General features: G+C 35.1%; 1 protein-coding gene across 7 annotated transcripts in view; it reads right to left on the bottom strand.

Moving 5' to 3' along the window:
* Positions 1-16,910, bottom strand: part of LOC105060172 (ABC transporter C family member 13) — a 51,268-nt gene that overhangs the window by 18,805 nt on the left and 15,553 nt on the right. For all 7 annotated transcript variants that reach the window (XR_012136487.1, XR_002163208.3, XM_073248072.1 and 4 more), the window contains 10 exons: positions 15,192-15,261; positions 13,427-13,487; positions 11,672-11,759; positions 10,104-10,222; positions 3,617-3,714; positions 3,334-3,400; positions 2,275-2,392; positions 2,081-2,197; positions 1,888-1,968; positions 1,520-1,792 (listed from right to left, as the gene is read on the bottom strand). Coding sequence is in view for 5 of the 7 variants with exons in the window: in XM_073248072.1 (XP_073104173.1) it covers positions 1,520-1,792; positions 1,888-1,968; positions 2,081-2,197; positions 2,275-2,392; positions 3,334-3,400; positions 3,617-3,714; positions 10,104-10,222; positions 11,672-11,759; positions 13,427-13,487; positions 15,192-15,261 (1,092 nt within the window). In the remaining 2 variants the exon portion in view is untranslated. The remainder of the gene's footprint in view (positions 1-1,519; positions 1,793-1,887; positions 1,969-2,080; positions 2,198-2,274; positions 2,393-3,333; positions 3,401-3,616; positions 3,715-10,103; positions 10,223-11,671; positions 11,760-13,426; positions 13,488-15,191; positions 15,262-16,910) is intronic.

Here is a 16,910-nt window from a genome sequence, read left to right as displayed (position 1 = left end):
ATTAGAACAGTTTTGTACATCACCAATATAGCCCAGTCCTACAATGCTTCTCTAATCATCTAGCATTTTCTTAGTTTTTATAGTTTCATTAAATAGGATAGTAAGCCAATTTAACCCAATTTCTCCGATAATTTTTCAAAGCTCAATAAGTATTTCATCTGGCCCTAATGCCCTGACTTTTTTGCATTCTTTTCAAAGCTATCTCCACTTTGCTTTTATTAATTGTACAAATAGAACCTTGACTTCTCCCTAACTGTACTTTTTTAATAACGATCTATTTCATAAAATCCTTATTTAACAAGTTTTCAAAAATAATGTCTCCATCTTTCTTTAATTTCCTTATCTTTCACTAATATCCTGTTATCCTCGCTTTAAATACATTTAACCTGATCAAACTTTTAGTTTGTCCTTTGCCCATCCTTAGCTAGTTCGTAATATTCATTCCTACTTTCTTTTGAATCCAACCTATCATATAAATTAGAAGCCTTACTTACAATCCTTTTAGCATCTTTCTTATTTTATGAAATGGTAAGAAATTTGATAACAACTCTTATATATCAAATATCAATTGAATTATTCTTTTTTTTTTTTGGGTTGTGTATGCTACAAGAAAAGTTTTCAACCATTGGTTTAAACATGCCATTTGCTTTTGACTTCACAAACTCCAACATTTCTCTTTTTCTTTTGCTTTTAGAAGTTAAAAACTGCAATAAGTTGTTAAATTTATGTGCTCAAGCCTCAAGGATTAAGTAATTATAGAAGTTATAAAATCAAACAATTCATAGAAAATGCACTTATAAAGTTCATTATGTTGCTACAAATGATTAGGTGATATTTAATGATATAAGGGGTTGTATGATCCATAATATGGATCTAGATCACATAATCCTGAGTTCCTGACTAATCCCAGTACAGGGGTTACATCCAGATTATTTAAGGCCTTTTTGACTGGAAGGGACCTCCAGATTTTAACATTAATGGCCACAAGCACAATATACAATACTATAAATCCTAATAGTGATAAACAGAAAGAAGAGCCACCAGTCAGCCAATTTAGCAACATTACCACATCTTTTTTTGTTTCTTTCCAAATCCGTTACACGATAACTTTACAGACACAATATTTATGCCTTTCATGTCACTCAAATAAAGTTGGTCTGGATCCTTAAGATCACTTTTTCTAACTAGTAATAATTCCAACCTGATACTTGCTCGCATTCATATAATTATGACCTAAAACCAAGGCCATTTGAACGTCTTCCAGACAAGTAGAGCAAGCTTGGCAGATCCCTAAGATTTATTTTTCCTGACAAGTAATCATCCTAACCTGAAACTTGTTACCATTCATACAATTATGACTTAAAGCCAAGGTAGTTCAGAGATTTTCCATAGAAAAATTCAGAAGACATCAAGCAAGCTTATGAACAATCAGGTGCTGATGTAGGCAATGAAATCCAATTCCTTCTTCAAATTCAGATGTTATAACAAAAACCTCAAAAAACAAAGTTAACATATTCACCTCCCCAATTATGGCAACAAAGATGCCCTTTGGAAAGTCCAGTGAGATGCTATCCAAGATAACATTATGCCCCACCTCATAGCTGCTAGACCAAACACAGCTTGCATTTTGGAAGACAATAGCTCTGGGATTAGCACTGGCATCAACCTCACTTTCAAAAAGGCAAGGTGAGGGACCATATGTGTTTAGTCGTCCACCAGAAGACTGTTCCCATTCAGAATTGTGCTCAGGACAAGATAAATATTTGCTCAATCGCCTGGAAGATACTATTGCCTGTGATGTATTCCACATTAAATGTAGCATTTTGAGCACCATACTTCTAATATGATAATAATAACAAAATGAAAAATAATAAACAAACAACTTACCTCAATCAATCCATTGATCACCCAAGGGAAAGAATTTAAAGGAGAGATCAATGTATTGAAAAGTGCCACACAAGTGAAAACCTGCAAGAAGATAAATTTGGAGGCATTTGGATACACAAATTACAACTAAAGTGTGAAGTGTTTTGAGAAATAAAATATCATACAAATGAAACAATAAGCTTCATTTTGTTACCGTAGCAGCACTTAATGAGTGGCCCATCAATGCGAAGATGCCAAATGTAGATAGAGAGAAAAGTGTTGGTGTTGTTGCCCAGAAAAAAACGCACCATGCATCCAAGTATTTCTTTGTCTAGAAATGGTTGCATTGATCTTCAGTATATAAATTCTAAAGCAACAATAAATTTCTTTTAGGTGACAGCTACATACTGAGAGGTGTTGCACTTCCATTGCTCTTCTTTCCATCAAACGCTCAGTGAATAGATGCTCCCAGCTATACATTTTTAATGTCCGGATATATGTTAAAAGTTCTCCAGCACCTCTGATCCTGTTCTAGTATGCAGATTGTCACAAGTGAATTATGTGCAGGAAAAAATGAGGTTTTGCAGGCTTTAAGCAAAGATAGCATACAGAAATAGTTTAAAAAGAAATCAAAAATGTTAACTGTTAGAGTTCTTTGATTCTGAAGGCTTAAATATTGCAAAATATGAATTTTTATTTTATAGAAAATAATAGGCTGATGTAACTCACTATCCCCATGACTTATGGGCATAGATACTGCCACAGGTTCTCGATAGAATACGTGATACCCTGATATATGCAAGATTTTTGAAAAGTTAGAACAGTTTATGAATGTAGAAAAATCACATTCATGACCAGGTTCTCAATGGACTTTTATCTATTATGGATGAGATATGACAAGAAGCAAAAACTGGCTATGCAAATACATATGTAGAACTAAAGTGAATATAGTGGTTTCAGAGAATTTTATTTTCTTAATGCAATGCATGTATACCATTCTCTTACATTGATTGTGCATAGAACAGCAAACTGAGAAGTGTAAGAGTTCTGTAAGCATGGGGCACTGGCTCATTAGTACTGTTGACTACTCTTCCTCACCAGGTAACAATTGTGCTAAGCCTTATAATATTTGATTGAAGATTCTCTCTAATTCCATGAGTGTTAATGATACAAATGCAATTTACATTACATATAATAGTTACATTTGGTTGCTAAAGCAACATTTACTTTCTTCCCTAGCAGGTATCCAGAATCTCTAACTTAGATTTGACTTCATCAGAATTTGGTAAAATCAGGATACATGACCCTTATTTGGTTTCAACTCCCTGCAACCGTGAAACAATGCAGCTAAACATAAAATAAAAGACTATAAGATTTAATCCATATATTTTTTTCAATTTTGTCTCATAAGAATTTGTTTTATTCTTTCCTACTACAGCATAAATTAACCAAACCAAATTGATATACCTCTCATCCTTTTGTTTCATCATTTTCTCTGTTGCACTTATAATCATTGTGGAGATCCATTTATTGACTGCATAGAAAGTGGTGATGTCAAACAAAAATGCTGAGCCATTCAGCAAACATATGATGAACTAGGAATATAAAAGATAGAGATCCCTAAACTACATATATAATTGCATTGATTGATTAAATGATTGATAATATCAACATTCATCACAAGGATGTAGATAAGAAAAAGACGGGGCTAATGACCTCAATACCAAAAAAAAATTAGTGATATCCATACCTGGTATAAGCAAGATGGTTATCGCAACACCAGAAACGAACGCAAAACTGACCTGTGTATATAGAAGATACAGTGCCACTCCTATCTGCAATGGCAAACTGGTAAAATATACAACGTCAAAACTAGATCTAGAGAGAGATGTTTTTTTTCTCACAATGGCAAGTATTTCATTAGCAAAAGTGCAAAAAAGTAGAACTAGAATTAAACCAGATTTTTTTTTTCTTTTTGAGTCTGTCTTATTTGCATTATTTATCCACCCTTCTAACATCAACACACACCAACATGCTGTAATTAATTGACATGACTAATTAGGTATAAGCACCATTTTACACTGTTTGGTCAAATTTGATGCTGATACTCATTATGTTCAAATCCAGAATGCATAAAAAAATGGAAAAAAAATTAACAAGCAATTATCCAACAAGATTCAAGAGCTTATAAACAAAGAGAGGCATGGAGGGACAGCAGCCAACTGCTCAACGCAGTTTGAAAGGAAAAGGAAAGGCAATTGCAGCTCCAATAGACAGAGTAGAGAAGTCAGTCCACTTAAACTCAGAGACCAAGAAGAGCAATAATGATAGTTCTGATGATCATGGATCTGATGGCCATAGAGGGAGTGAAGGATATGAGACTACCATTGATGAGGCATAATTATTGAGTGGTCTTCAATTCACTGATCAATCCTAATTCATGTACGCCATACAGGATGGGGACTACAATGTACGAGCTGGTACAATCCACGAGAATACAATTGCATACAAGATATGGGCTCCTCTAAGTCATTGAGGAGGATACGATGCAGTTGCAAACGACCTTGCACGTAGAGTGAGATCCACAGACATCGAATTTTGCATCATACGTTGGATCCTATTACACGTAGCCACAGGCAGCCTATGACCCATATAAATATCGATATGGTGCGTCTAAGGCATCATCTTTTAATGGCTACTACCCTACACCTAAAGCATCTTACGGGTCTGATTGTGCTGCCGAAATATTTGGATGGGCTTCTCTTCAGTCATATTATCAAACAAATGATTCTTCCCAAAGCCAAAACTTCAATGAGAGATTTGAGACCAATTATGACCTAGGATGCCTTATGGGATGAGCATATTGAAATACAAAGCCACATGATTGGAGGGGTGGTCTTATGTGCCCCTTAAGTACATTAATGATCCCAGCATCTATAAGAGACATCGACACTCCACCAGATTTTATATGTCAATATGTATGTTTATTTTAAATATATCTAATTAATTGTATGCATTGTATTTCATTAATTTTCTTCACAAATACACTACTTGTTCTACTTTAATTCCATTTCATGATATAATTATAGTCTATTTAAGGTCAAGAAGTATCATTCAAGGTGTATCGGGTGATAAGAATATCAAATTAAGATTTTAACACTAATAAAAATATCAAAAGATATCAAGAAACATCAAAATAGAGACAAAATTATTCAAAAAATCAAAAAAAATGATTACATTTCATTAAATGTTAAAAATTTAAATTAAAAAAAAAATAGACGTGCCAGTCTGATGACCAATACGCCATGGTGTACTATGTGTCAATATAGTAGCAAACTAGTACCATACGAAATCAAAGGCTAACCGGTATGGGTATTGGTGCCAATTCAGCCAACCTTGCTTCATAATCTGTAAAATATTGCCTAATCCATCCTAAATTAAGCCCACTTAGTTTCAATTGGGCTTAAAAAACTCTTATTTGTATTTTAGTTCCTTTTTTTTTTCACCTAGTTCCAACTCCACTAAACATGAGCTTAATGAAATCCCCTTCCTCTCAACATGCACTCTATCCCCATCCGACATTAGCAACTACAGTTACGCTTCATCTTTCACTTGTTTTGGGCACATTTCATTATAGTTGCATCTTTTATTATCATCTTAGCCATTTGATCTCTCCTTTATTATCTGCTTTGATTCTTTTTTCCCTTCTTTAATCCAAGCATGAAGAAGAATGTTCCATTCAAGAAAATGTATTTTTTGTATGTATGATGCTCCATTAATAGCTCAAGTAGTGTGTGCTGCACTAAGGGAATGGCTTGTTCTTGCACTAGCGGAGATAGACCTGATGAAAAGGATGTCATAGGTGCAGACCCACTAATCATAACAGCTTTTCTATTCTTATTTGGTCCTTATTCCTAGCCTCATGTCCTTAGAAAGGCTATATATTGGATCATCAAAAGAAGCTGCATGTTCATGCTATCAACTTATAACGAAATGAATTACTGGTTAGAAGGATGATTGGGATGTTCTGAACTTTGTTCGCACTTCTTGGAGGATCCTACTTTCTATCATCTGTAAGGATTTTGGTCTAATCAATCATGTTGCTTATCTTCCACAACCTACATAAATGCAGAACTTTAAGCAACTTTTCCTTTTTTTTGCGTAGGTAAGCAACTATCTTTTAACAATACCATAACCACCCCAAGCTAGGAGCTCAGTAAGCCTAACTACAGAAACTGATTAAGTTATGGTTGTAAAAGTGTTCTAACCTCTTGCTTATGACAATAATAAGCTACTTCAACTTATGACCATCACACCATACATGCACATATGCATATGTGCATGCGCAGACACATGTGAGCAAAAGCACACACTTGCAAACATGCAAGTATGCAAGCAAACTAAAAACAGAGAAAAATATCTTTTGGAATTATCTACCTTGATAATGGAAGCAATTGGAATTCTCCCGCCTAAGAAAAAGACATTGAGGGGGCAGTTGGTTGGGGGGAGTTGGGTATGGAATGGGAATGGAGATGGATGACTCCCATTCCATCCATTTGGTTGGGGGGAGTTCTATCCCAATTCCGATTCTGAGGCGGAATAGGAATGGCCCAATCCTCCTAAAAACCAAGCCTCACTCTCCCCTAAGGATTCAAATCTCTATTCCGATTTTGGTCATGAACCAAATGCTTCGGGGTATATGGTCATATTCCCCATTCCAATCCATTCCGACTCCAATCGCAAACCAAACACCCCCTGAAGGAAGTTGATTTTCTTTTCTTACACTAGTTAGTTTGGCTAGAAGACATTGATCAAGTATTATCTTGATAATACCATTACAAGTCCAAGTTAAGATGGTTGAGAGTGTGGAAAGGAAGTACATAGGGTATATAGGAGGATTACAGTTAAAAATGAAAGATGAGTGATAAAGCAACTAACTTAGCTATTGATCAATAAAACTAATTAGAAAGTCAAGCAAAGACATCATTTTACAAAAAAATTATATAAATAATAGAATCAGAAAACATGGGAGAATGCATACCGATGGAGCCAATAAAAGAAGAATCCTAGAGGAAGATTTCGATAATGCCAAAGTGCATAGCTTGGACTTGTCAGGAAGATGACAAGCAGAACAATGATGACAAAGGTGAGTCTCTAATGATGCACCAAATTTATTTAAGAAAAACAACAATTTAAATTAACAATTAAATATTAAGAAAACACATTCTATCACCAAGAAGGTATTAGCTATTCAACATGTTGACATTATCTTAATCTCTATGAAGCTAAAAATGAAAGTCAAGAGGATTTCCTATACCTCCCATTATCTTCATCCTTGATCAATATTTCTAGTAAGTTATCCACGATATGTTGTTGAATTGATTCTTTTGCTATGAAAAGTGGGATATCAGTTGAGTCAGAACAATATGTGTTTAGAAAAAGTTGAGTTTTCAACAATGTTGGCAATGAGCCAAGCTAGTGCAAACTGATGGTTTCATTGGTCCAGAAACAAGAATTCTAGCGCAATGCAAGGGCCCGTACAAGATTGACAAAGCTTTGATAGACAAGCTCTAACCAAGGTCTACCAGCCATATCCCCCCCAGTCTCAAGTCTTTTTTTGGTAAGGCCCCTAGTCTCAGGTCTATTCCTTCTTTTCTATCTCTATACATGGGAAAGAGGAGAGTCTGTTTGAGAAAAAGGGAATCACATATGGACTTTCATTGTGGACTCAAGGTAAAGCTGGACATAAAGCATACAACAATATGTAGGAAAGAGATAGTGGAAAGTAGGGAGAGAAAGAAAGGTGAGGAAGAATCACAAGAATTGAGTACCAGGAAGGAAGGCTAGAATACTCGAGAGGAGGTCACATGCCTGTATATGAGAGGAATATTGTATTGATCTTGGAGATGAAGATGCTAGTCTTAACGCATGAGAAAAAAGGTATTCTCTAAAGGTGAGAATGACAAAAATGTGAAAGCTTCATAGTGATTTATTACTATATCAATGTGTAATTTAGAAACTTTAATTTTTACATGATGACCTGACTCCAAACCTCTTTTAGGCTCTGCCTATCAGTAGAAATATATTTAGCAATCAACAAGAATCTAAATATAACACAATCCAAGAATACCTTATCAGCAGGAATTTAAATATATATGCAAAATCCAAGAATACCTTATCAGCAGGGATAGCAATCAGCAAAAGTCTAAATATAGCACAATCTAAGAATACCTTATCAGCAGGGATCTAAATATATATGCAAAATCCAAGAATACCTTATCAACAGGGATCTAAATATAGGCTGTATTACTATATTTTTCTCTATTAAAGATCTATATAAAGAGACTCTCTGATCCAAAAGGGAAAGGTAATTTTGGCATCCCAAACCATCTCTCTATTCTTGTTCTTGTCATGGTATCAGAGCAAAGGGCTTCTAAAACTACCGTCCTCATCTAGAGGGCTTTCTGGAGTCCGCTGCCCTCATTCAAAAATTCTTCTGCAGCATCTTAAGATCGTGAGAATCTAAAGTCTGATATTTTTTTGAGAAACTTCTGTCAGGTTCGTTGCATATTTCTGTTTTGATCTCTCTAGCTTTCGAAATCTCTGTTCCTGATGGATACCAACACCAAAACTGCTGTAATTCCTGTATGTTTTAATGGGAAAAACTATTTTTTATGGGAGTTTCATTTAAGATGTTTCATTATGGGTCAAGAACTTTGGGGTTTTGTTGATGGAAGTGAAGGCCAGCCTAGGAAAGATAAAGGAAATGAAAAAGAAGTAAAACAATGGCAGAAAAACAATGCAAAAGTGATGAGTTGGATTGTGAGTTCTGTTGAACCTTAAATTGGAATAAATCTGCAGGCACACACCACTGCTGCAAGTATGTGGAGTTTTTTAAAGAAGTTATATCATCAAGACAGTGATTCTAGGAAATACAATATTGGGATTGAGATTGGTGAATATACTCAGGGGATAAAGACTGTTCAGGAATACTATTCTGGTTTTATGAACTTGTGGTTGGAATACAACTCTATCATATATGAAACTGTTCCTACGGAAGCTTTGGTGACAATTCAAACTTTGCAAGCCAAAAATATGAGATCATTTCCTCATGAAGTTAAGATCTGATTTTGAGACTGTTAGAGGGACTTTGATGAATCGAAAACCTGTACTTGATCTAGATGAGTGCTTTCAGGAGGTTCTTCGTGAAGAACAACGGCTTCTCTCACAAGGAACTGCCAATAATTCTAAGGCTGTAAACTATTCAGATCTTGCCTTTCTTTCTAGGGAACAACCTAGAGCTAAAGATACCCAGCAGTTACAATGCTATTCATGCCAAAAATATGGACACATTGCTCGAAATTGTAAGAAAAAATTCTGCGGGTATTGTAGGAAGGGAGGCCACATCTTGACTGAATGTAGGCGAAGACCTCAGAACAGAGGAAAGGCATACCACACTACAGTTGGTTTAGCTGAAGAATCTTCTCCTCTTGCCACACCTACTGGTAATCACTCAATCACTATTGAATCAATTCAAGCTATGATTCAGTCTGCCTTGTCTGCCATAGGAATTTCAGGTAAAAATACTTCTAGGCCCTGGTTGTTAGATTCTGGAGCCTCCAATCATATGACATCCTCTTCCCAAACCCTTTGTTCAATATCTCCTTACCATGGTCAATCTAAAGTTCACATTGCTGATTGCTAAATATATTCCTACTGATACTGCCAAGATGGATAATGCATAATTCCTATTTCTTAATGTTATCACTGACCAAGGAAAAGGCTTGGTTAAACCATACAACCAAGATCATACTTATTCTTTATGACCAAACCTAAAACCTAAACCTGATTATATCAGGCCAGGTTGGTGGTTCATGACAAAAGCCTGACTACCCGATAGTCCTAATATTGAAATAATTTATATTTTTTACTGCATGACCATGTTGAGTTCTACTTCTTAGATGTTACTCCAGATTTGAAGAGTAATTTTGATGGGAACCATGGTATAAGTTATACCCTCATTGAATTCAAAGAAAGTTCTTCGGGGCCAAAGTGTTCATCCCACTTCGCTATCCATGACACAGGAAATTATTGTTGACTTGATGTAGCATCAGCTAGATGGCAATACAAAAGTAGGTTTACACTTGAGCATGAAATCTACTGAGCTAAGAAAGACAAGAAAACACAATAGTACATACACAATAAACAACATGCAATGCTCTTACAGAATGTCATACCTCCACACATCATGAAGGCTATTACACAAATTAGCTGTCCGATCTGCATCTATAGACATGAAAGTTTGAATTTCTCCATCAGAAAAATTTGAGCGTTCAGCTAGGTTAATGAATAGGCACTGCCAATTGCAAACCAGAAATTCATTATGAATAAAAATAAAATATGAAGGAAGAACATATGAATATTTAACTAAAGAAGCCGAGACCGTTACATATCCCAACAAATTGGTTATAGCCCGTAAATTTATAACAACAGAAGATCTTCTTAGAAGCATCAATTACCACCTTCACTGCTCAGATTATCAGCATTATACATTTATTGGATGCCCAATATCATAAGATAATCTACATATACAAGTGAAAGAAAAGAGCCTTATGTTTTAGAACCTAGGCCAGTGTTTCGGCAAGAAGATATTTATATGAAAATTATCGCATATCATTTGTGTTTCAGAAACCAATATCTTTTTCCCCTCTCCTTTTGTTGTGTCATTTAGTTGTCCACATAAATTATTATTAAATTTACTCTTTTAACTGCTTGAGCAAGCAGTTGATTGCTTTTTCTTTGTCCAATCATATAGCAAACAAAGAGTATTTGAAAAGAAAAAGCAGACATAGTTGAGTAAATGATCAAACATGGAATAGGTTTTTTGTGGGGGGAGAAAAAGGGAAGCGACTAGCCCCATCCAATCACTTCATTATGAAGGGTATAACAACTGAGAGCCAATCTAAACCAGACAAATCCCAACAACCAACAAAGCCCCAAATCCCCAATTAAAAATTCAAATTCAAAGCACACCATACCCTGAACCCTTAATCTTTTAGATATCGTGAGATTTCATGTTGTGGCAACGAAAGCTTTATTCTGAGATTCAGCTTACATGTAGTAGAATTAAGTGATATATAATAGAATAAGAAATACATCACTGCCTAGCTCAGTAGATTAGTGTGAAGTGATCACTTTTGCCAATATGAGTACATCATTCACATTTTAAGACATGTGGAATATAATATCCATTGCAATTGTGCATATAGGTGACTCTAACTAGAAGAGCATATGTGTATGATGCAAGTATGAAATAAATCCACTGTAGGGAGCAACACCCCAAACATATGGAATTAAAATACAACATAGTCCCTCCCAACATATAGAATTATAGATATTCAAAATATTAGTCTATCATCTATGCAGCCTTTTATGTAGTCCACAAGACTCCATCACATTCATGGCAGCTCATAAATCCATCACTTTCAAGTAGAGATCTGAAAGCAGGTGGCGGTAAGAAAATCTAAACCAGAGGTTGAAAAGATGCTTAAAGAATATACTTAAAAATACATTGTAGATAGGAAAGGCAAATTATCGGCAACCCACTACATTGTGCTTCAACTCATCCAAAGCAAGATAATAAGTGGTTTAAACACACAACATGTGCTTGGATTATGAAGAAAAGAAATTTTCTCTGCACAATATCATATTAAAAGAGAAATAGGAAAACATTAATTACTTCATACAGATAAAGGATTAAAACATGTTTTCCAGTAACAAGATGGATGAAACAAGCTTGCTTTACCTTGCGATACACTATTATCATGATGCTTGATCGCAGCATCAACTTCAATTTCATAAGACGAAAAGTATACTGTGTGTCTAGAAAGGATCTGCACCATAACAAGATTTTGTCATTGCAGTGTAAGACAATTGTAGGAAGATCTAATCTCCTATGAAGCATTTCACTTCAAAAATATAAAATTCAAATGTCCAATCAGATACAAATGAATAATAAACACTAATAAACTGTTCAAGATTAAGAAGCAAATCAAAAGAAAAAGAAAGTAGGATAACTAGAGGCATTCTTGTGCTCTAGTTAAGCAAGAATAAGAAGTTAAGGACTAGAAGGTTTCTTCCAATAAATATTTGAGTTGTCAGAGACTCCCCAACAACAACATTGAAGCCATATTTTTTGAAAAAGAATCTACTTCTCCAATCAATTTTTGGGTCCATCAGACCATTTATTAGGCATGAACTTTGCCAAGTTTACACAATAAGAAGTGCATGATCTTATAAACAAATCCAACCTTTGATCACAAAATAATAGCTTTAAACACCATTAAAACTAAGCTTACTAAATCTTCTAACTAATATATTACTCCTAAAAGGTCTCAAAGTCTACTCATACGAAAGTAAATCTCCCACAATTTAAAATTCATGTGACAATGCATATCCATAATTTCAATGGTAGTGCATCTTGGTAAAACAACAGGTTGTAATTTTTTGAATACATTTGAAAGTTGTTCTCACTTCTGATCCAACTCTAAGTGCTCCCATCTTTAAATTTTGCTTTTTTTTTTTTTTTGCTAAATCAGTATTACCACAAATGTTGGACACCTTGAGTTTCCATTGACATGAAACCTATTGTTTGGACCCTTTTTTTTTTGGTACAGTAGTTTGGATCCTTTTCATTCCATGATGTATTTCAAAACTTGAGCCTTGTTAGAGGAGCCATAACAATGTTCATTATGGCAAGAACATGCCAGTTATGAATATGCAAAGGAGCTAGGCCACAAGCCAGTACATGTCACCAATACTTTGCAAGTACCTAATTGTTTTAAAACAGTTTTGGTACTGGATACATGTCAGATTATACATGCCAGATATATTTTTATCAAGTGGCCTGACATGCCAGCTTAGAGAAAGTTCATTGTGTTCAACAATGGAATCCAATGACCAATTTATTCTATACAAAAACCCCTTTTCCAGTTGCTTTCCTCAGTGCAACTTCATCAAGTGAGGAAGAGGGATAAAAAGCCAGAGGTGAAGAGAGCAATGGAGAAGGAAACCAGTGGCAGTGGGATACAGCACTAGTGGCAGAGGAAGACAATGGTTCTTCTGCACCTCCTGAACTGACCCAACGGGCAATTACCCTCCTCTTTCGATCTATTTTTTAGATTGATTGATGTCACTCATTCAGGTGCTCAAAAAACTATCAATGATCATAAGTTGCAACTTACAACTCTAGGATTTCTAGTAAATTAACAAAAATTTTCATATTATACTCACAAGCAAAAATATTTGTCCTGTGTTACCCCCAGCTTTATCGATATCCTTTTTTTCCTGGACTAACCATATCAAAGTCAACATGTCTCTACACGACGTCTTCTATCTGTATCCTATGGCCATGTCCATGCTTCTTTATAAATTGTGTGCAAAATGAATTTTGAACCATACAAAAACTCGGTTTACTTGCACTTAGCACTGCAGATGAACTAACAGCAGAAAATATAATATATAATCAAAACAAAACTAGGTAGTTTATTACAATACATACTTCAAGATGGATGTAAAACCCAGGGAAAGAGCTAGAATATATCCATCGACGTCTCCAGATCCTGAATAGATGGAGCAACAAGTATCAAAGTGTCAATGTTAGTTTAATTCCCAAAGAGCATCAAAGATGATTAAATGGTTCAAGAAACTGCAGAAGAAAATACAATATCTATTATAAGAGATTTTTGTGTAAAAGTAAAGGTTTTGTTGTAATCATAAAAGAGACTGCTAACTTGTAGAACATGATATGATGATACAAAGATTCATCATGAGAACTTTTTTGACATTGATCTAGAACGTTTAAGTCAGTTTGGAGTTCTTTATGCTTATATTTGATCAAATCAAAATGCATTAGCTTTACATTCATTTGCACTGTAATTATATATATTGCATTATGCATGCTTATCTTTTTTATTGCATAAATGTGTATGCAAGCTATACTCACATTCACTGGCGTTTATTGGATCATTGCTTTTCAGAATACAGGATGACTGTTTCCTGCATTGCTATTATTTTAGCCATGCACATATAAGTGTCTGGGCAGACAACAGATCTATCATCTATCGCCTATGCTGCCTTTGTGAACAAACCGATCTGGTTACGTATAACATCGGTCCTAAATGATGCACTAGGATCTGAATATCTAGAAATATAGAAACAAGGGAAGCCAAACAGGATTTTCTTTTCTTTTCTTCTCTTCTTTTGTGTGTGTGTGTGTGTGTGTTTGTGTTGGGGGGATGTGGGGTGGGTGGAGTTGCATTGGGGGGGTTGTTGCAGAGGGATGGAATACTGATTTTTTGACTGACTACCCCCAGCACACACCCCCACCCCCATGTTCTTCGTCTGTCTAGAAAGACCATCCAGCACATCACCATCATCAATTCTATCATACAAGTTCTCCTTGTCCCATTCCTCTCCCACCCCCTCACAATCCACTTTCAACAAATAGCAAGTTTGCAGTACTTCCAATTTCAAATAATGATCTTTAACTCTTTATGTTTCCATAACATATGCCACTAAAACATCCAATTTTTGTTATTATCATTCCACTCCATCCTCTTCTTGACTTCCATTATTGAACTTGTAGAGTTGCAAGATTATATCCACTATTCTTGGTTGTCATATATTCCATTATTACTTCAATCTTTATGCCCTTTCCCGTAACCCCTAACTATCTAGGGAACAACTTGTTCATTACTTTCCAAAGTCCCGCAGCAAATAGGTGTTCCATTTTTTGTTCAGCAAAATCTTATCTGAGACGATCCTGAACCTGCAGACAAATGTCATATATCTAAATGGTGTAAAAATGTATCTTATATATGTATTTCTCATTTTTTTCATAGATCAATGTATCACATATCTTATATATGAACCTTCTACATGAATGCAGCCAAATGTCACATATCTTATACACGTATATCTCATTTTTTTAATAGATCAATTTGTCTCTCACATGTTAATAAGCAATTTATCCAAGGTGCATAAACTAGCTTGGTCCTACTGATAGATCTTTGATTTCAACTATTTATTTCTGCCATGCTAAATCAGCATTTTTGTAAATTAGTAAAAGTATAACTAAAATTACTCCACATAACCAAATGTCTTAGAAAATATCTTAACAATATTATACCTAATATAACACCACTAACATGTGAAGCTATCAAGCAACAATGAAATATAGCACTAAAAATTTCCATTAATTAGATGAACATAGGTCATAAAACATGCAATGTTGAGAAAGAAATAAGTTTGATGTAAATCAACACCTTGTTGAAGAAACTGAATTAGCCTATTAAGAAGCAGTGGCACAATCAAGCCAACACTATCATTTATTGCCTGCAAGGATTAAAAGATCCACCACTTAGTATGTAACTCAAGGAATCAGAGAATGAAGTCAATACTCGACATTTTTTAACATAACAATCCAGCCATATCCCAACAATCTGGTGTCAGCTTGTTAAGGGCATCAAAATTTCATTATTAGTTCATAACTTCACATAAATTATGCGGAGTTGTGACCAAGCAATCTACAATTAAAAGTTTTGGGTTATGATAAACTTTGATTGTTACCCACGCATTTAATTATAATTATCTAGTCAAAGTTAACTTGGTTAACAAATCTCAATAGGACTGGTACCCCATAATAATTAAAATGTTCTATTCAATTGATGAAATATAAATATAATCTAGATGGCTAATTATTCTTATGCCATGAATTGTATTGTTGCAATTAACAGGTTGCACAAAGAGCTGATTGTATATAATAAAATGTTAGAATTGAAGTTAAGCATGATATTGTCTATGTGTGCATGCCTAAAATGGAGGCTATTAGGTCCCGGTGGTGCATACTATGATTGAGTTGCTTGTGCTCCATTGTACTGATACAAATTAACACCACAAGATCACTTCGGATTTCAAGGGGTTTCAAGAGCTTATGGATTCAATTCAAAGAAGACAATAAATTTACACGATACATGAAGAGCGGAAATGTGCCAAATTGTGTTTAAGCTGGTGAAAACATCACCAGAACTTGAAAATATTTACTCAAACACAGTGAAGTGAGTGCCTCGTGCTATATTTGATAACTCATTTAGTAAGATGTATTGCATTTCATAGACAAATAAAGATATTGATATTTTTCTGGTCAGGAATTTTAATTAAACATAATTGTTGATTGATATCCCTATATCAGTTGATTTGTGTCTGCAAATCAAGGATTGTAATTTATTTCCATATCTAGAGTAGGAGATATTTGTCATTGATTTGTTTTCTATTGTAATTGATTCATTTCCTATCGTAACCATGTAACCTCATGTATAAATACAAGATGCTTAGGAGACTTCTCCTTAAGCAATTTTGATTATCAACAGTCTTAAGTTAGTATCAGAGCTTTTGTCAAAATCCGATGGACTCACTGTCCTCCGTGGAAAAGCTTCTAGTCAGTCGGATCTCCGTGCCGTGCATCTTTCCGGCAAGCCCCGGCAACACAGTCTCTGTCCCCTCCTTACGTTTCTACCTCTGTTTTAGTTTTCGCCGTTCTGCCCCTGTTTTTGGTCATCATCTCGTCGTCAGATCTGTTCAGTAAATCATTCTCTCATGGCTTCCACATAAGACTCGAAGAAGGGCTTTGTTTCCTTCGCTTTCTCTGGCACTCCTACCATAACGTCAGAGAAACTCAATGGTAAAAATTTTTTGGATTGGTATGCTGCTGTTGATGTATGATTTTTAGGTCAAGGACTCTCCAAGCATCTAACCAAGAGGGCAGAAGATATTGATGTTGATGAGAGGGACCAATGGAAGAAGGTTGATTATCAGTTGGTGTCCTTGTTATTGCAGTCCATTGATCCAACGCTGTTAGTGCACTTCCGCTCATATAAAACATGCTATGACATATGGAAGAAAGCTCGAAGCATCTATTCCAATGATATACAATGTCTGTATAATGATGTCCATAACCTGGCAACACTCAAAATGACAGATCATGA

This window comes from Elaeis guineensis, chromosome 1 (assembly GCF_000442705.2).
Source record: "Elaeis guineensis isolate ETL-2024a chromosome 1, EG11, whole genome shotgun sequence".
NCBI lineage: Eukaryota > Viridiplantae > Streptophyta > Magnoliopsida > Arecales > Arecaceae > Elaeis > Elaeis guineensis.
This window is presented reverse-complemented; position numbering and strand designations above follow the sequence as displayed.